This window comes from Falco peregrinus, chromosome Z (genome assembly GCF_023634155.1).
Source record: "Falco peregrinus isolate bFalPer1 chromosome Z, bFalPer1.pri, whole genome shotgun sequence".
Classification (NCBI taxonomy): Eukaryota; Metazoa; Chordata; class Aves; order Falconiformes; family Falconidae; genus Falco; species Falco peregrinus.
In genome coordinates, this window is record NC_073739.1 from 45,289,482 (window position 1) to 45,310,917 (window position 21,436).

General features: G+C 43.3%; 1 protein-coding gene across 1 annotated transcript in view; it reads left to right on the forward strand.

The window, feature by feature from the left end:
* Positions 1 to 3,333: 3,333 nt before the first annotated feature.
* MAMDC2 (MAM domain containing 2) overlaps positions 3,334 to 21,436 on the forward strand; it is a 65,121-nt gene continuing 47,018 nt past the window's right edge. The window contains exons 1-2 of the mRNA XM_055791514.1: positions 3,334 to 3,513; positions 3,649 to 3,762. Coding sequence (XP_055647489.1) covers positions 3,483 to 3,513; positions 3,649 to 3,762 — 145 coding nt within the window. The 5' untranslated portion in view covers positions 3,334 to 3,482. The remainder of the gene's footprint in view (positions 3,514 to 3,648; positions 3,763 to 21,436) is intronic.

Sequence of the window (21,436 nt, forward strand, 5' to 3'; positions counted from 1 at the left end):
TTTATGATGAGCCTGTGGCTAAAGGTCCAGTTTTGCATTTTGGGATTAGTTAAATCCCCGATAAGAGACCAGCTTGTGACTCGAGTCTGATGCAGAATGCTCTGCAAGGAGTCTGTGATATATAAAAACAAACTTGAAAATATAAAACTTGTAGTAAAATCAGGGCATAAACTGAGTTAAAAATGAGTGAAGTCCTGGATCTCATCAGGGCAGCACATTCCTTGAAGGAGAAGATGGAATGGGGCACCCTGGCAGTAGAGGAAAATTTTGAGAACTTTGTCAAGGTGATAATGCAGTTTCAACAGAGTTCAGAGCAGAGCGGTGGGGTCTGTCTCTTCTGAGATGCTTATAACTCTTCACTTCCCCTGGAGCAGAAGCTCAAAGAAGAGCTGGCAGGTTCCTTCTTCTGTAAACCACAGGTCAAACTGAAAAAAAACCCAAACCAAAGGTATCTGTGCTGATCAAGACCACTAGTTTCGTTAAAGACCCATATGAATTGAATGAGTTTCTAAAAGCAGGAAGTTTTTCCACTATCTGAGAAGAAACGATCTGCAGGGTGCCAGCGACAGATATTTGTGCCACCTATTTTATTTGCCTCATGTATCCAGAGAGGCCTGGCATGTGACCTTCGGAAAAGCAGAGGATATGTTTGTGGACATTCAGAAACTGTTTCTGGACACACCAGTTCTGCAGGCTGCATGTGGGAAGTGATTCACTGGAAAATGTAATAACTTCCTGATTTTGTTGCTGGTGCTAAGGTTTGCATACATGCTGTTTTTCATCCAGCTGGGATGCTGGTAGAGAAGTATGATTGAAAGGTTAGAAAGCATTTGACACTGCCCTGCATGACATCCTTGTCTCTAAATTGAAGACACATGGATTTGACAGATGAAGCTCCTCCCCCCAAAACACAATAAAGTCTGCCAGCCAAAAATCTTAACAGGCAAAATGTGAACTAGGTGAGGGCTGATCATACAAGATATTGCCTACGCTCTTAGCACAGTTGACTAGATGCAGAGACTATGTCAATTTAAGGGAAAAAGTTCTAGATGGTACGTGGGATTCAGGAATGGTAGTATGAAAAGTATACCAAGAAGTTACATCACAGTTATTCAGGAATGTAGAAACTTGGTGAGTGTAAGAGATCTTTTACTGGCTTCAAGTAACTTTGCCAGAAACCTGTTAAGGCTTTTTATGCATGCCAAAGTTTGCTAACATTATGAAAAATAAAGGCCAAATAACTGAAATAGCCTGTGTGGGCTGTCATGCAAACAACACTTTAGCTCACAATGGCTAAAGAAAAACCCCATATAGCTGTTCTGCACCGTTCTTAGTATTTCTCTGACATAGCCTTACTAAATAATCCAATATTGAAGTTAGTGATTGTACTTGGAATACCCATTTCCATGAGTAGCAATTTTTAATACAGACTCTGAGAAAATTAAGAAATATGACTACGTATTATAACTAAGAAAATGTTGTCTGGCATGAATCAAAGCGTTTTTTGTCTCTATGAATTGATGCTTGTTCCTGTTTCCCTGGAGCCCATGGACTGGTAGAAAGTGGTATCGGAGTAGTCCCCCAAAATCATGTTCTACATCCTCTTGGTTACTTTTGTGATTTTGAAGGACGTTTTCAGGAAGTCAATTGTTCACATTTCTCACTGTACCTAATTAGTTTAGGTGATGACTCAAAACTATGGCTGGAGTGAATTTACCTTGGAATAGACTGAGGAATCCTCTAAGCAGCTAGGTTTTCCCAGACATTTCAATGGGAAACCGTTGTATAACAACTGCTGAAGCAAGCAATACAAGATGAATGCAAATCTGTTGAAAAGGGTGAACAGGGGCTTTAGACTACGTTAGGTGGGCTTAGCCACTAGGTCTGACCCAGAGAAGGGAACAGCTGGCAGGCATCTCAAGTTTCCAGATGTGGGCACCAGTGGATATGCTGGCAGCAGGACTGCCATTGAGGCAGACATGAACAGGGCTCAACAAGGAACCCAGGAAATTCAACACGGGCAAATGCTGAGCACAGCAGCTGGAAGGCAGGGCTCTGTAGAGACACAGGCTGGGACTGGCAGTGCCAGGCAACAGCTCTGGGGCATGGCCCTGCGCATGGGCAAGCAGTGAACTGCACTGGGGCCAACCATGTGCTTGGGCAGCAGCAAGGGTCAGCGATGCCCTTGGTGGTGTGAGCAGGACATGGCCCTGAGAGCCATGGGAGCACAGGGACTGCACCCTGCTTGGTACATGTCAGCCCCTGTCTGGGAATCGCCTCCAGTTTGGGTCCCCAGCACAGGAATGACACTGTCAAACTGGTGGGAGGAGAGGGGAGGACACAGAGATGGTGGGGCTGGAGCCCTTGTCCTGTGAGGAGAGGCTGTGGGACCAGGGTTGGTTCAGCTGGGAAGAGGGACAGCTTTGGGGGCACCCAGCCCTGGTATAGGTAGGAGGGCGTGCAGGACATGCAGCCAGGCTCTTCAGTGGTGCATGGTGGGGGGGTGAGAGCCAGCAGCACAGCTGAAACACCTCAAACAGCTAAAATTCAGAGCATCCATAAGGAAGAAAAGTTCTCCCAGCAAGGACAGCCCAGAAGTGGACTGGGGGCCCAGACAGGCTGTGCCATCCCCAGCCTTGGAGGTTGTCAGGCCCCAGGTGGGTAAGGCCCTGGTCAGCCTGGCCTGAGCTCAGGGCAGGCTGTGCTTTGGGCAGGGCTTGGGCTGGAGACCTCCTGCGGTCTCTTCCTGAGTTATCATGTAATCCTGTGAACTACAGTTCTTGGACCACCCCAGGAACTCCAGCATCTTTCTGACCTAAAAGTGACAGGGTACCTTGCGGTGGCCCTCCAGTATGGCGTTTTTTGCAGCAGAGAAGGTTGGCAGGGCAGGTAGTGGTGGCAGAGGAGCCCTGGTGGGGTGGGAGCTGCTTTGTCCTCGGCAGATGGGTGGGAGTGTGCATCTTAGTAATGTGCATCAATATCTGATGGGGGACTACATCAGGCAGAGCCAGGCTCTTCCAGTGGTACCCAGAGATGGGAGCAAGGCAGTGGGCACGAGCTGAAACTCGGGAAAACCCACCTAAACCTAAGCACGCAGAGTTCTACAGGGGGTGTGCGGGGTGCGTGCGATGCACTCAGCAGGTGGCCCGGAGGGGCGGCGGCACCCCCACCCCCAGGACTCCCCAGCCCCGGCCTCCCCCGCCTCGGGCGACAGACCGGGGCCGACCCCGCTCGGCGTCGGGGGTGGGACGCACCGCCCACCCGGGGTGCCCTCGGGCCCTCCCCGCCCCTGCCCTGCCCCCCCGCCCCTGCCCTGCCCCCCCCGCCGCCACGGCTTGCCTCCCTGCGCCCCGCCGGGGTGCCGAGGGGCCGCGCTCAGCCCCGCCGCCGCCGAAGCCCCGGGTTCGGCGCGGCCGCGCCCCCGCGCTCCCGGCCGCCCGCCCGCCCCGCCGCCGCTGGCCACGGCTACCCCGGCGCGGAAGATGCTGCGGCTCTGCCTCCTCGCCGCGCACGGTAAGCGGCGGCGGGGGACGCGCCGCGCCGCCCCCCGGGGAGCGAGGTGGGCGCCGCTCCGGGGTCGGCGGCGGCCCCCAGCCCGCGGTCCCCGGGCCGGCCACGCCGTGACCGGGGCTCGCTTTGTCCTTGCAGCTCTGCGGCTCGTCGGGGCGGCCTTGCTCTCCCCCGGGTCGTGCGCCTTTGAGGACAGCGCCTGCGGCTACGAGTGGGACTACGCGCAGCTGCCCTGGGTGCTGCACGGGGAAGGTAAGAGCGCTGCCGGCCTCCGGGCGAACAGCTCCAGCCGGCCGCGCAGCCCACCCCCGGCACTGCTGCTGCCCCCGGGCGCCGCCGCCCCCCGCGCCGGGCGCCCCTGCAGCCCGCGGCCGCGGTGGTGTCGCGCAGCGCTGCGCGGAGCGGCGTCCCGGGGTGCCGCTGCCGCCCCAGTGCTGCGCTGCGCCGCTGTCCCGGGGAAGGAGCCGCCGTCGGACCCCCTCGGTGTGCAGCTTCGGTGGCTGCTGTCAGCGCCCCGAGCCCCGTCTGCAGGCGACGCGAGGAGGCGTCCGTGCCTTCCCAGGCACAGGTAGCGCCGCAGGTTCCTGCGGGATGTCCCAGGAACCGCCTTCCCGTTTCTTCAAGTTTCCGTTGGAAAAGGTGTCTGATACCAAATCTGCTGTAGGTAACTTCTTCCTAGAAAAAAACACATCGGTCAAATTCCTGTTAAGCTGCATTATTGTTTTTTCTATAAACATACTTCAGCTTTAACTGTAGAAGTGTGTGCGTTTTCAGGGCAGGAGACAATCTTCATGAAGAGTACCTTTACAAAGTGTTCAGTTAAGACTTTTCTCCATTTTATGGTACTTATAGTTCAGTAGGAAGATTAGCATTACTGTTTCAGTAAGTTGTATTAGACTTGACTGACTGCCACTGAGAGAACAAAATGCAGTCACTGTGAAGTTTCCATGCAGCTGTAGCCCTTCCTTGATAAGTTTTTAATGTAGACACCCATTTTTAACAGAACCAATATGAACAAACCAAAGACTAACCAAAAATAAATACAACATGGTTGTAACTGGGCAGTAAAATGATTTAGTTTGGGTTATGTTTTGTCCGCAGCATCATTCATGGAGTGAAAGCTGTGCTCATGCAGTAAAAGGGACTATGTGTTTTCAAAGTTTTTAAGCTCTAAACCAGGTACTAAGAATAATGAAGGGGCGAGTACAGATACAAAGAGAGACACCCCTCATTACACCTCATCAGTGCTCCATTCAAAACTGGCTGGTCCAGTTTTGTCATTCCACTTGTTACTCGGTTGATAATGAAGCTTTTTTTTTTTGTACGTTTTGTTTTTATCTGATTTGTAAGCGGTGCTCACATATGCAAAGTCACCCTAATTGTTAATTTTTAGATGAATTATTAGGGTTTGAGAGTGTATGAAGAGTGCTAACTCGGAAAAGGCTGTGAGGATGTCATGATTAAAATAGTTCATTTTTCTCTTTTTACTTAAAACATACATAGATTTTCCTGTATTTTTGAAGATACTAGTGGAACTTTAGTAACCATCTATGCTTTCCCAGCTATACCTCTTAAAATCATGCCCTCTTAAGCTGCCTGTCTTGGAATCAGCACTTCCTCCTTGCCATTAACAGGGAGCCACAGGGTAGTAGTATTGACTCAGCTCCGAGGGACTGTGATATGCTGGGAGTAATACCTGCAGAAATGGATGTGCATCATGTTGTGCACATCCATGATATGGTGCTTCAGGAAATGGAAATTGGATCAGAGATTTGAATCAGCAGCAGCGTGCTTTTTTTTTTTTTTTCCTACAGAACACTATTTTGGTTATTGTATGTGGTTTGATTTTTCTATGTGACCATAAGCATACCAGTGGTTGCACAGCTTCTGTCATTGTAGATCTTGTTTTTCAGTGATACGTAACTGAACTGTTATGCTCTGGGAGGATATGTGGTGTACCAGCTGTCTTAATAGGCATAGTTGTGTCAGCATTTCCATTATTTCTGTAATTTATTCATAGTAAGTCATTCTGTGCAAATACTTGGCACACAAGGTAATAGCCTCTTCAGAAATTCATTCATACAGTCATAACTAAATCTAGCTGAAAATAGCTCATCCAAATCTATGTAGCGGGTGTGCAAAACTAGTCTTCCTTAGATGCTCTTTTTTTTTTTTTTTTTTTTTTTTAACTAGTAAAGCCATGTTCCTTTTGGCAGCACCGAGCCCTGGTATTTGCAGATCAGTGTACGTGTATGTGGTAATTTACTGGGACAACAGAGGAAGTTAAGGATGGGAGTGGCAGCTTAGCTTTGAATTGTTCACTTCTCCTTTCATTGCTTCAAAATTGTTCTATTATTTTGAAATATTATTTGTAGAGTGATATACGGCCAATCTCTTACAGGGATTATCTGACTTGCAGTGCAAGTTCTTTCATCTTATAAATCTCTCAATGGTGCGATCTTGTGCCAAACTGTCAAGATGATGTAAATATAACTAAAATCCTGCTCATAAAAAATTCCACTCCATACTTGAAAGTTTTTTGCCCGATTGCCAAGGAAGCCAATATCTGCTAAAGAGTCAGGCACAGAAAGGAAGTGTAAGGTTACTTTTTGCTTTTGTTTACAGCTTAAATGAATAGGTTTCTAAGGTTCAACTGCTTTTTTAAATGTATCTGACATTTTTAATATTCTGGTAGTTCTGGGATAAGAGGATTTCTTGTGTTTAAACTTACAAATTTTATAATTTAAAAGATTTTCATTTTTTATAGCTCAAGTTCTGGTACCTGTAATTGACTGGCATTTTAGGGCCCATTTTAGTCAAGTGCAAAAGGAAAATCAAAACCAAATAGTCAGTGGTAAAATGGATAGCTGTTTCACTCTTCCCTGCTTTACTCAAGACAGGCAAATCAGGACCTAACAAGGTGGGTGTTTGTAGGATACCAGCTACGCAAGAAACAAATCAGACGTTTTACCATAATATCTGTCCAGTAGATCTGTGCTCCCATAGACTTCGGCTTCACTGAAACCCTCTGTAAGCCTCAAGCTCTCTCACACGGCTCTGAATTCAGGAATAGGACCTTCAAGTACAAATATCAATGTGCTCTTTTTAACTCTCAGCCTTTTGAGTCAGTCATCTGCTAACTTGGTATTTGCATTTTAGAATTGTAATGATTTTTAGCAGGCAGCCACCATGCAAAGAAAAGTGTCAAATATAGAAACAGCTGAGGATACAAATTTCTTGCGAGGTTACCTATGGCTGAGAAGCACACCCAGGCTGAGGTCATGGCCCAGGCTGGGTAAAGATAGCTTCATGCCTGAGGCAGCATGTTTCTGGCAGCATGACAGTTCTCTTTTCAGTGTAAGCTGGGAAATCCCATGCAAATATGATGTGCTTTATGAAGTGAGTGTTTGTAGGATACCAGCTACACAAGAAACACAGTAATGTTGTTGCTTAGGAAAAAGGCATCCTGGCGCTGAAATCTGATGAGTAGCAGGTGAATTTGTGTGTCATCAATGGACCAGTGATAAGATCTGCAAGCTTTGAATGATTTGCTAGTACACATAAACCAAGGTGTTAATGGTCCATTTTAACTTCAGAGGTGCAGGCATGCATCCATAAATATTCTTGCATTCATGATGCCTCTGAACAGATAATGTATTTTTTAAAATCCACTTACAGAATATAAGGTAAAGGTCGAACTCCTTGGACTCAACTAATGGATGAGAAATTTAGAAACCAGATCTATATCCATCACTACAGTGGTATTTAGAGATAGTTGAGAAGCTCAAATACCATGTTGCGTACCCACAGGTATATTTAGCATGAGTTTATGTCCAGTTCTAAAGCATAACTGGGGCATAAAGTTTGCAGGTGCATAGTGGCCTGTTTCCACAAGAATTTACTTCTGTGTCAGCAGTATATGTCTTGCAAGAGAAAGACCTGGTTCATTCTAATATATGCTGTCAAACTTTCCATGATAGGATTTGATCAAATAATCTTGAGATTGTTTTTTTAACCAAATTGTGCATTTATTTCAGAGGACACATGCTTTGTAAGTGTAAACCAAACTTTCAAACAAAGGAAGATGCTGTATGTAATAGGCAGTAATTCTGGTTAGAGTAATAAATAAAACCATGTAGACCCACTTGAAATAGCGGTAGGAAATGCAGCCTTGTGTCAGTTGCAGCCGTTCTGCAAGGCTGGATTTTGGCATTTTTTGCTTTCATCCCAGCTCTGTCCAGCACAGAGCCTGACATAACGTGGCAGGTTAAGAACAGCCTGCTCATAGCATCATTATAGGTTAAGTTTCATTAAACACAATAACTATGGCATATTTTTTCTGTGACTCCGGACAATGTTTCTGTTTTTGCCAAGAGTGTCCATACAGCATTTTGTGTGCCTGTGTCTGTTGTTATGTTTTGTTCTCAGTCTTCCTTAATGTTAACAGGGGGAGTTTAATAGAGCTACAAATAATGTGCATTTGGGCTGTCAGCTCAGATCTGCCCTAATGAAGTTCACTGTGTTGCATCTGCTTGCCTGGATTTAAGCGTTAGAATTTAAGCATTAAGAAGTTCGTCTATTACCTTTGCAAGCTGTAGGGAAGAGGGTTTGCTTATATTAACAATGTGCTCCAAAAAGCACATGATGGTTGTTAAATGTGCCCACGTGCTTCCAATTGCATTGGACTTGGAGCTTTTTTAGTAGTAGTGGCAACAGGTTTTGTACAGTTGTCTCCTTATCACTTTGCTCTTCTGTGGAGTGTTGTGAAGCAACTTGCCTTGTTGATCTTCTATAATGAGCAATGTGGCACTGAACTGCTGAAGCTGTAACTGGTAGTTGATACGGCCATATGCATCTGGCTCTCATATGATCATTGGCAGCTTTAAAGGCACATTTTTGTGTGTTGCTTTCCTTCAAAAATTCTGGAAGTGTGTTTTACTTCAAATCTCATGTCTCCAAGGATATATTTTAATAGCATGCACTTCAGAGTTTTTGAGTTTTCTCTTTTTGCAGTATTCCAAAGGGGACTCATCCTTAAAAAGAAATAATTTCATTCAGAAGAGTGGTATAATGAACTACTATATATGTTAAAATAGCCTGATTTTCTTCCCCTTGAAAGGTGCCAACTTTTTGCTGCTTTAGTCCAAGACTGTTTCTGTGATACACTCAAAATGGGCATCCTTCAGGTAACAGTTTATGGTAAGCAGGTAAGCAAGCAACAGCACTACCAACAGTGTCTGGAAACTGAAGTTCTTCTTTTGGGCCATAGTTATTATATAGCTACACTCTAAAATGGTTTTAAGATGGAAAGTAATTTCAAGAGACAGGATAGCCATCCCAGGCCATCAGATAAGTGAGAGTAGCAGCGTAAGGAATCTCAAATACAAACATTGCCTGCATACCATTTAAAAAGCTTGTATTTCCAGCTGTGCCGTGTGACTTAAAATGGACCTCTTTTGACCTGAACTCTCTCATCTTGAATACCACATCATTTGGTTGTAATATGCAGGGCAATGAAACAGGTAATGACTGGTGATCCTAGATTTTGTTTTACAGCAAGCACAGTTCCTGTCTGAGGTCTGCTGTGTCATGCTCCGTTACAAACCTACTGGCAGATAGATTGGCACATCTGTAGTCTCAATTTTGTTCCTATCTATCTGCAATAGTTTCCTATACCTCGGGAAGTAATTAATTTGAAAATGTAAAAAAGGTTTAATGTTGCTGGCTTTGTACAACCCTAAGGTGAGACAAGTGATCTCACATGTTTGTGATGACTGTGTAATTGGAGGCAAAGTAGAGGGTAATTCAGGGAGACTTGCAACAGCTTGTACCTAGATGCAGCAGAACCAGGCTGGCATAGCACAGTGTTTGCTTGCTGGCAAGATTTTCAGCTGACAAATCCACCCTGCCACTGGAGCATATTATTAGCTTGGGTCTCCCAAACCCGTAGCATGAGTATCTCTGCACCAAATGCCATTTGATGGAGGGGAGAAGCCATCAGAACTGGTATACAGTCACTGGCACACTGCCTTGACCTGGTAATTAAAATGTTTCTTCCTGGCCAAAATGATTGCATTTTGAGAGACAACTGCCCTTCCTAGTCACTCCCAAGGGGGCTGGGGCAGGGGGAAGCTGACGCTCACATACTTCTGGTACACTTAAGACTCTTGTGTTTTTACTTCCTCTTCACCTCTGGTGCCATTTCTCCTGTACTTCACTTAGACTACTCAGACACTATTCTTGTGTTAGCAACTCATTTCTTCTTGATATGTTCTTGCTTTATTGTCACCAGCAGCTTAACAGTACCGTGTGTGAGTAGCGTTCAGCCTTGCTCCAGGCTCTCCCTTGCCTTGCTGATACTATTAGGAAATCTGTCATTTTGCTTGCCCATGTGTAACTTCCATCCTAGGCTTCTGCGTGACAGCATTTTTATTAAACTATGCCCAAATTACAGTTGTTAGCATTTGCTCATCTTCAGTAGTAGGTCTTGTGCAAAGAAAGACGGCCAAGAGCACTTCATGTTCATGGAGGGCTTTAGCAGCAGCTGCTTGTGCATAACACTGGTGATAAGTCTTGGCTTTTCATTTGCAGCAGAACAAACGAATCCTAAATTGTTATCGGTGAGTCACTGCATGAGAGATGAGTTTCAAAGCATTCCTCTCCTCCACAGGACAGTATAATTCTCAGAAGTATATTTCCACATACAGCTGTTAGTGATTCAGTGCTTAGAGTCAACAAGTTATTTTAGTGCATTTTACACCGAGCTGTGGAGGCTGGCCACAGAGAGGGAGGACAGCTGTTGTGAAATTCATATTTACTGAGTATACCTGCAACTCCTGACAATCAGCTGGACTTTGTTTTGCATGATAACAACTGAAAATAGGTAATTTACCACTAGAATTTGAAAAACAATTAAAAAGCTGTAGGAGGGCAAAAGAGTGTTGGGGAGTGGTGATGGAGGCCAAATCACCTCAGTCAAACAAATAACTTGCATGTAACCCCAGCAAAAAGTTGATTCCCTCCAGCTAACAAGGTTTGTTACTCATAGGTAGGATGAGGCAACTTGTGTGATTCTGTATATCATATAGATACAGCACTGTAAACCACACTTACTAAAAATTGTATTGCAGCTTCATGTTTCAAAATGCCACACGTTTATGTGAAAAACTAGCTATGCATCTATCTAGCAGCCACTCAGTATGAGGCTTCAGCTTATTTGGACATACCCAGGGCTAGCTTTATAATTTGTAATGCCAACTGCATGCGTTGGTTGCACAGCTACAGTCACACCGCTGCAGCTTGCACAGGTATGCGGAATGACTATACCCAGAATTTTCTGGGAAGGCTGTAGGGATCTGGGCATGTCTCAGTCAGATGCTGGAGGGTGAGGTGCGGCTTCCCACCTGAAGTCACAGCTTCTGTGGCTGGCTCTGATGAAGATGGACAGGGCCCAGGATTAAGAAATCAGTCTAGCTTTGTACTGGTATCTTCTCCATTAATAGGAAGTTAAATAAGATATTTTCAGCTTTGGTTATAAACAGGATGGGTACCAACCTTGCAAATATTGTTGAAGTTTGCTAAAATACAAGTACAAACATGCAAAATCACTTGCTGAAAACAGCTAGAAATATTTTCAGTTATCTGAAAAAATGGAAGACTTAAATGGATCAAGCTAAAGTTTCTTTTTAGGAGTTTCAGGGTGTGAGCATGGTGTGAGTTTTTGTATTGGTAAAGCTGCTGACAGGCAGTAGTTTGTGGTCATTGTGCTTATTACACTACATGTATAATCATCTTGAAAATGAAGAGAAGAGCCAATGATTTGGCAGTGCATTTTTTTGAAGGGAAGGGAGGTATTTTCAGCACTGTCAATTTTCAGTATGAATTTTGGTCAAGATCTAATGTGGGTCAAGATCAGTAGTGAGGAAAAATAAGCTTGCATTTGTACTGAAGGGTGACCACAGACGTTTCAGATGTGTTTCTGCTAGTAAAAAAGACTTGTTCACCTTGTGTATGGTACAGACTGTTCAGAGTTGTGACAGAATCAGCCTGAAAATGCCCTAATAGTCTTACCATGTAGGATGTTATCAAGTGTAAATCTTTGAAAGCTTATTGAAGAAATAATTCAAACTCAGTTACAACTAGTTGTCTTTGTTACCTTTTTTTTTTTTTTTTTTTTTTTGTAGTTTTCCCATTGTATTGCCTTTGGAGATTCTTCACCCACAGCCACTGTATGCAAGAGCAGTACAGGCAATGCTATAATTAGTTGACTGATGAAACTTACCAAACGGGGTCAAACCTTCTACTGTTACAAGAAAATAAACATTTTTTAAAAAAAGAATTATTTCCCTTTGGTCTTGCAGTTTTTACTGTCTTACTATTCCTTTGTGGCAGTAATGCCACAGCAGGCCAGAAAAAAGGCCAGCATAGTCATCCATCTAACTTTATACAGTGCTTTGATTGCTCAGAAGCCTTTATATCATTTTAACATATTTTATTACTCCCATTTAAAAGAGTAAGTATTTTTTTGCCCCGTCCTTCCCTATGGTTCTAGGAAGCCAAAGATTCAAGTATGATTATTATAGTCCTTCTTCATATGATAATCAAGCCAAAGATTCCTACGATTTTAGATAACAGTAAAGTGCCTGCCACTTCAAAAATGCTCTTTTATTAACAGTGTTTCTCCTACACTATATGGCTATTCCTCCAATGCATTTTCTTTTGGCAAACATGGCTCAAGTTCAGTATATTAGATAACTCTAGTAGTCTGAGTAATTGTGTTGGTGTGCTTTGAACGTTGTTTTAAATAGATGTATTCTTTGATAAAGTATGAGCTACATGTTACAAACACTTTGCTCTATTCTGAAAACCTGGCAAGCCCTGGTATGAAAATATCCATGGATCACTGTATATTTCCATTTGAAATATCAGTCAAAGTCTTTTAGGAAACAGAGTCTTCACAGTTTTCAGTCAGAAAACCATTAAAATACTTAAAGAAGCTCTGTTGTGACTTGATGAGTTCCTTAAAATTTGCTGGGCCACAAAATGTGTTTCATATTAAAAATGTGGGAATAGCTACAAAACCATAGTGAGATGCAAGGTTATCAAAGGAAGTAATTCTCTGTCTTCAGATTCTCTTTTTTTTCCTTTTGTTGTTGTTTGTTTGGTTGGGTTTTTTTGTTTTACATCATTAGCAGTCAATACTCTAAGACTGTTGCCTTGTCTAGCAGTCATGGTTGAACAAAGGTCGAAGCAGGCTTCTGTGTGGCTGTGATGTCCAGGAAAATGCTGTTGCATTCAGCTTCAACGCAGATCCATATGTGGCAAATGTCATGCCTGGAGGGTAAGAAAGCCAGACAATCCTGCCTGGTCTCTGAATTAGCAGAAGATTTCCCTGTTTTCTGATAATAGTGTTAAAGATCATGTTATAATGCACTGTATCCAGGAACAAAGTTTCAATTAACAATGTAAACACTTTTCTTAAGCTTGAATAATAAAGCTCTAAGTGCTCCACAAAACACTTTCTACTTGCAGAAGAGATCCCCAGCTGATGTATGGTTGGGTACCCTAAATTGTCCAGTGTCACTCCCTGATTCCTTTGTAGATCTTTTAGTGAAAAGGTGTCTCATCTCATAGGCCTGTTTTACATTTCCTGAACCGTGTTTCTTCCAGCCTGGAACATAATTCTTTTGCTTGTCGGTAACTATCACAACATGACTTGAGAAGCCCTTCGAAGAAGGCTGTTGTTAGCAGGTGGGATAAGTACTCTCTCTGGAACAGGAAACTGTGAAATACAGAAAGGATGTAAATGTCATTTTAATGGCTGTGTCTTCACTCGAGCGTTAGATGACGAGGTTGGTGCCTGGCTATGAGAACTGAGACTAGCCTTATATACATATAGGTAGCTGTAAAGGAAAAGTCACTTCTGACTTTAGTTTTTTACTAGCAGAAACACATCTGAAATGTCTTCTGAAAAACAACCAGAAACATAGGTGGTTCCCACTGAACATCAGGAAACTTGTTTTCATTGTGAAACATAATGTTCCCATTATGTTGCAGGAGTCAACAGTTCTTTTGGGCACAGGTTGAGAATAGCAGCGTGGAAGGGAGCCATAAGTCCAGGAGCTATAGCAGGGGAACACAGGTTCTTCATTGCATGAAATAGGGAGAAGTTATTTCCAAGAAACAATGTGGAAAGGATTGAGTGAGCAATACTTTCCCGCGTCCATGCAGCTATGGGGCCATACCGCTAAGTCCCTCAGGAGTCAGGAGTCCTGCCCTCAGGGTAATGCACCTGAGCCTTTCAGAGTTAAAATCCATGAATTCTGCCTTTATTTTTTCTTTCTTCTATTTTTTGCAGAGTCATAATTTGTTTTATGGGCTATTTTCTTTGGAAATCAATAATGCTGTCTTTCTTGGGGAGTTTTATCTCTAACTCTGACTTTTCCGTGACTCTATTTCCTATTGTGGATGTTGCAGGTCTTGGATGGCACAGCTTTATTGCAATGACTGGATATAATAACACCTCAGCCAGAAAATTTTGCATAGCATCTGGATTTTTTTAATTGCCTCTGATATGCTTTCTGTGTTCAGAAATCTCTTGGTTTGCTTAAGTTCATATACACACTGGGAAGCGAAGACATAAACACCGTGTTGGGTGTTAAGGATTTAATCTAGAAAATAAGAATGGAGGAAAATAAAATCAGAAAAACACAATAAGAAAATCTGTTTAATTTTCCTTTAAAGTGGCATGTCCCCTCTCGTAAAGGAGGTTAGAACTAATGAGCTTAACTGATGTGTTCTGTATTTAAAAATCTTTCTGAGGCAACAGTGATTTATTATTATTTGTTTTATTACTATTGTTATTTGCAAGATTATATTCTTTGAGGTATAGTTGGGTTGGGAAGGCAGGGCAACTCATGTTGCTGATGGGGAAGGCAACATGAGTTGCAGCCAAGATGTGTGTGATATTGAAATAGAAGTGTCCTGTGACATGGCTGCTCTCTCACTGCATGTGTGCTGCAGGTGGACAGTAAAAATGCCCAAAAGCATACTTTAAAACTGTTTTCAAAGGAGCAAAAAAGTAATTTGTCTCTTTTGCCTTTTTTGGTGTGTAATGGCACCTTAGCTGAGACCAGTTTAGAAATATGAAGTCTAGGCTTCTCTTGCTGGAGAACTAACTGGAAGCTTAGCTGCTGAGGCTGTGACATTACATGCAATGAGAAGCTGAAGAACAAGGGAAGAGGGCTTCCAGTCTTAATTTGGAAGTTTTTCAACACTTTTAGCACCTGTTTACATTTCACATACCTGGAAGTTCTGTTTGTTGGCAGGGTTGGTTTTGTTTGTTTGTTTGACTTTCTATACCAGTAAGATCCTCGTAAAGAAGGTGTTTGAAGTATGGTCTGGATGAGCAGAGGTGAAAACTGACTTAATGGTCGGGCTGAGCCCAACGGGTGGTGATCACTGGAACGAAGTATGGTTGGAGGCTAGTCACTAGTGGTGTACCCAAGGGGTCAATACTGGGTCTGATCCTGTTCAACATCCTCATTATCTGGATGATTGTGTAGAGTATGCCATCAGCAAGTTTGAAGATCATGCAAAACTGAGAGATGTGACTGATGCATGGGAGGGTCATGCTGGCCTCCAGAGGTACATCAGTGGGCTGGAGAAATGGGCTGACAGGAACCTCATGAAGTTCAACAAGGAGAAGTATGAAGTCCTGCACCTGCCGAGAAACAGCCCTGTGCCAGAACATATGTTGGGGGCTGCTTAGAAAGCATCTTGGCAGAAAAGGACCTGGTGGTTCTGATGGATACTAAGTTGAACATGAGCCAGCAATGTTCCCTGGGCTGCGTTAGGAGGAGTGTTGCCAGCAGGTCCGGAGAGGTGATACTTCCTCTCTGTTCAGCACTGGTGAAACCCTGTCTGGAGTTCTGTGTATAGTTCTGGCCTCCCCAGTGCAAGATACTGGAGAGACCCCAATGAAGAGTCTTGAAGATGATGAAGAGGCTGGAGCATCTCTCCTATGAGGAAAGTCTGCAAGAGCAGGGACAGTTCAGCTTGGAGAAAAGAAGGCTTAAGGGGGATCTTCTATAAATAAATAAAAATACCTGAAGGAAGGGTCCAAAGAGGATGGAGACATGCTCCTTTCAGCGGTGCTCAGTGAGAAGATCAGGGCAACAGGCACAAACAGAAACATAGGTGGTTCCCACTGAACATCAGGAAACATGTTTTCATTGTGAGGGTTGCTGGGAGCTGGTGGCATCTCCATCCTTAGAGATACTCAAAAACCATCTGGACATGGTCCTGGGCAACTGGCTGTAGGTGGCTCTGCCTGAACAGGGGTGCTGGACCCTTCCAGCCTCAACTGTTCTGTAATTCTGTGGTATCTTCATGTTTTTGATTAAAAGTTAAGCCCTACTACAGTGGTCTTTCAGAGACATCTCCACCCATAATGAAGAACATGAGAATATTTGCTACTCTTAAAGGCAAGAATTAAACAGAATAGTCAAATGTATGAGTATATGTCTGAGTCCATTTATATGTATGTGTATATGAAATCTCTGTAGCCTCATTCAGGAGAAGAAATGAGAGTTTGTTGCAGGTCCCCCGTTAGATGAATGACCTTTTAATCATTGTTGACAGGATACGGAAGACTTGTTCCTTGCTGGTATTTTGGGGGCTTGATTTTCTAGCTAAGGTTTTCTGATGCTCATGGCTGCAAGATTTCATGGGAAACAGATAAGGTAAGGTGTCGTGCACTCTGATGGATTTTGCAAAAGGGTCTGTTCATCATTTCCTACTTTTTTAGTAATTGCCACTTGAAGACTTCTTGTCTTTGGTGTGTGCTGTTTTACACATGATTTTTATCCTAAGGAAGCTTTAGCAAAATAGTTCTGCTTCATCTAGTCACTCTTAGCAGATCATTCGGGAAATGAACGTCCTTAACTGAAAGTACCATTTTACAGCTGTTTAGCCAAAGTGAGCTGAGTTCACTTAAGGCCATACGACAGAGCTGACAGTAACTGGCATCATTGTTCAGTGGAGTCAGCAGGGAGGCAGACAAATGAATGGATATGGACTCTGAGTTGCTCTCAGCTCATCAGAATACATTCAGACAAGTGATGAAACAGACTTAGATGTCTGCACTGTCAGCCTTGCATCTGTTTGGGAAATAAAGGCCTTAATTCTCCCAAGCCATGTATCCCCAGGCTGACCTGCAGTTTATTATCAGTATTTATTATTGTTGTCAGCTCTTAGCAAATCCCTTCTCTCTTTCCCCCATGTGCCATGTGTCTGATGTACAGATAAGTTTATTCCCTGCCTTAAACTTGTACACGCTTGTGGCAAGCAGTCACAAAAATTTACAAACTTTAAGTAGGAGCTGGAACCAGAAGACCAGAGACTTGAAGACACATATTCATGTGTCACACCATGTTTCACAATCTTACTGAGATCTTTTTCATCCCAGGAAAATCATGATCTGAGTACCCAAGTGTCAGGTGATAGCTGATTTTGTCCTGTATGATTATAGCAGAACAACTGTGAGATTCTGTAGCAGAGCAGGGATACTCTACTCCGCAGTGTGTAGTTTTCCATTATGGAGCCCTATGGTTTGGTGCCATCCTTTAGAGTTCAGTAGAAAATATGCTCAATACCAGCAGCAAGAAAATGAGGAGCTTTTAGTACTGCTCAGGCTTTGAGCCATAGCTTAAGCAGCAGTGTACTCCCATAGCTGTGAACAAATTTGGAGCCTTCCCAGTAATCAGAAGATCATTGTTTATGGTTTTTCTAAGTGTAAACTAATTTGTGATTGTTTGAATTCCTAAGTTCTCATAAAGGGAAATAAAGGCTGTCTTGAGTACTGGCATACATGCACATACACAAATGAAAACTACAAATACAAGTGTCCTGGTACCTTGATTTTTAGTGTACCCAATATAGCAACAAGATGTTTAAGAAAATAGGATTTCTTTTTCCCTTAGAGATATGCCTTGGAGACATTATAACGTCCAGGGCCCAAACAACGATAAAATCTGTCAGTAAGTGGAATAAAGTCTGTTCACAAGTCTGTGTCAGTATACTAGTTTGCTTAGTATCTGCATCTGCAGTTGCATATTTGGCTTCACAGTACATACTGTCAGCAAACCACTTATTAGCATCTTTGTCTATATCCTTGAAAACTTATGTAGCTATGTGAATACCTCATTTCAAGCTTATAGCATTTCAAGTAGGGTGACTTGTAACATTTTAAATATGCATACATATAGATAGGCAATGTTAACCTAAGCTGTTGCTTTGTGTAAGTTTAGTAAAAAGCAGGAGGAGTTCAAACACATGAATCTTTACTAATTCCTATATAGTCATTGCTTTGCATTTTAGTTCTTACAAGACCTTTTCCAGAGGGATTTCTTTCCTGGCCAAGAATATTCTTCTGTGCTTAAGTGGAAACATGAGAGGATTTATACCAATACCAGATTGTTCTCTAAATATAGCCACTAGTGTTTATTTTAAATTAAGTGTCAAACTGGAGAGTTATTAGGGCAGTAACTGTAGTTTGTTTGAAAAAGAAGAGAGAATTTTGCACAGTGAAGTTGTCATATATGGAAAAAAGATGAGTGGTATGTGTAGTTTGTACCTTTACCACGTGGAGGTAAAAAGCACAAAGCTGTAATCACTGTTTGTTTTTTTATGAAGAAGCACTCATGAATTTGGAATCGACTTCACAGCTGGAGGATGTTGAAGCCAAAAATAGTTACATGATCAATCACCCCTTACTTGCAGAGGGCTCCAATAATCTTTTCCCGTGCTGGGTCAGTTAGATCTTCTCCTGTTAGCCTTTCCAGAGCCATTTAGCTTTTGTGCTGTTTCTTTTTGATAGACCATTCTGTGGTTTTTGTTAGTGATGCATCTAGAAGGGGATTTTATTGCTATGCCTTTAGTCAACCTGCAAGTTAGTCTACTATTTTTAAGAGAATAACTAGCCACTTACTGCAATATTGCATGTGGCACCCACTTGTCAGCTTAGGTATCTCTGTTTCCTACTCATAAAGTGAGAGAGAAAGGAAGAGCTCCAGCTGAAGCCCAGTGCAACAGGAGTTTCAATGTAAGTCCACGGTTTGAAAATACTCAAATGATTCTGGGGAAAGAGGAAAAACAACAACCTTAAAACTTTGAAACTTGGTGTGAAATGGAATTGTTGCCTGCTGGATATCTGCACTAGCTAAACTTCCCTCTTGAGGACTTTTCTAATTTGGTGATTGTACCATCCTAGTTTGTATAGCATGTGTATGACCTCTGTTATATGGCAGGAAATTCTCTGAGAGGGAAGGGTGACAGTCTGAAGGGGCCTCATAATAATGCATTGCTTTAGCCTGATAGAAGGTGGCAGCCTGTAAAATCTTTTGGAGAGAGATGCTTGCAGGCTGTACCTGCAGAGTGGGTCTGTACATTTTACCAGTGACTCTACTGACATGCTGCTGAGGAGGCTGCATGATGTGCACGGGAAATCTGCAAGGTTCCCATTAGTGCTCCTATGGTCACTGTTACCCACTGAGCTACCTGAAGGCTACAAGAAACACAGCCCTGCAAGGGCATGGATGGGAGTCTAGAGTGACAGAGATTATCTCAAGTCATGAAGGCATTAGATAGTTAGACCACAGTTAATCTGTTGAGAGGGGCATGCTGCAGGAGTCCACATCAAATAGGAGTTGATATGCACCATGGAATTTTTATACTTAACTGGAGTCATGGCTCTGCTTTTCAACCTCTTTTGCTCTTCCAGCATTTTATGGAGGTGAATTGCCAAACAACAAACCTTAAAATTTTCCCAAGAAGATGAGAGAACTGTAAAAATTATGAAATACTAAGTCCCCTATCCCAGCTGCTTCTGCTGCCCATCATCAGTAGCTGCTAATAACAGCCTTGTGTCAACAACATGTCTGCAAGCACCCATAACCAAAGAACAATAAGCAGTACGGGAGGATGTACCTGCTCTGTGGCAACTTCAGTAAGCATCACAAACAAGCATGAGATGGGTTGTTCAGCTCCAGACTTACTCTGGAGGTGAGTACCTTAATCTATTCCCTGGTCAGATTCAAATCAAACTGATTACATAGGTAGTACTCCAAATTGACTTTGCTGTTGTCTTCAGTGATGATGTATTTTTAGTTTTCAACCAACATTAATTGAATTAATTAATTTTGAATTAGCAACTGTAATGAGGTACTCTATTGTAATTGCTTTATTCTCTGATCTTACCAACTTATTCCACAATTGCATTCATATTTACTGTCATAGACTCATAGAATGGTTTGGGTTGGAAGGGGCCTTCAGAGATCACCCAGTCTGGCCCCCCTGCCATGGGCAGGGGCACCTTCCATTAGACCAGCTTGCTCAAAGCCCCGTTCCATCTGACTTTGAACAGTTCCTTGGAGGGAGCATCCATAGCTTCTCTGGGCAACCTGTTGCAGTGCCTTATCACCCTCATTCTAAAAAGCGTCTTCTTATGTCCAACCTACATCTGCCCTCTTTCTGGTTAAAACGATTGCCCCTTGTCCTGTCACTGGAGGCCCTGGTAAAAGTCTCTCTCCACCTGTCTTAGAAGTCCCCTTTAGATATTGAAAGGCTGCAATAAAGTCTCCCCAGGGCCTTCTCTTCAGGCTGAACAACCCCAGCTCTCTCAGCTTGTCTTCATAGGAGAGGAGCTTCAGCCCTCTCTGATAATTTTTGTGGCCCTTCTCTGGACTTGCTCCAACAGGTCTGTGTATTTCTTCTACTAGGGACCCCAGAGCTGGGTGCAATACTCCAGGTGAGGTCTTGATGAGAGTGGAGTAGAGGAGGAGAATCACCTCCTTCAGCCTGCTGGCCATGCTTCTCTTTATCTAGCCTAGGATATAGTTGGCTTTCTGGGCTGCAGGTGCACATTGTGGGTTCATGTCCAATTTTTTATTCACCAGTATCCCCAGGTCCTTCTTTGCAGGGTTACTCTCAATCCCTTTATCCCCAGCCTGTATTGATGCTGGGGGTTGCCCCAACCCAGGTGCAGGGCCTTATACTTGGCCTTGTTGAACTTCATGGGGTTTGCATGGGCCACTCCTCAAGCCTGTCAAGGTCCCTCTGGATAGCATCCCTTCCCGCAAGTGAATCAATGGCACTGCTCAGCTTGGTGTCACCTGCAGACTTGCTGAAGGGGCACTCAGCCCCACTGTCTATGGCATTGATGAAGACACTGAGCAGTATTGATCCCAGCACGGACCCTTGAGGGATGCCATTCATTACTAGTTTCCATTTGGACAGTGAGCCATTGACTGGAACGCTTTGGGTATGGCCATCCAGCCAATTCCTTATCCATCGAGTAGTTCATCGATCAAATCCATATCCCTCTGTATCACAGATTGTTCTCAGTGGCTGAGAATTTTCTGAGGTTAAGAAATGGCTGCTAATTTTGAATATTAATATATAATTACTATTTGGCTCATCTTGACCAGGTTCTGAATTTTATTGAACCTCATTTGTATATTCAGCTATGCTATCATGTTGATTTCATAGCTGGCACAGAAATACACTGCAACAGGTCTGTCTGTTGAGTACAGTTTTGTTGCAGTGGAATTTGCTTTCTCTTTGTTTACATACTTCATTACTAGGATTATGTCTGTTTGCATGATCTGTTGCCCAAGTTTCCATATGTTGTAATTCTACAGCAACACTTGTACAAATACACAATATGACCATACACAAACTAAAAGTGAAGTTTCAGCTCTCTTCGAGTAGGGAATATACTTCTCTCCTTCAATTAATGTTTATTAAAAGTCTGTCCTGAGGCTGAATTCTACACCTAACTCAGAGCTGTTGTGGAGGGGCATTCAAAAAGATGAGGTGTGATTTTTATGTGAAAATTCAAGCCATGGTGCTACAGTAGGAATCTCCT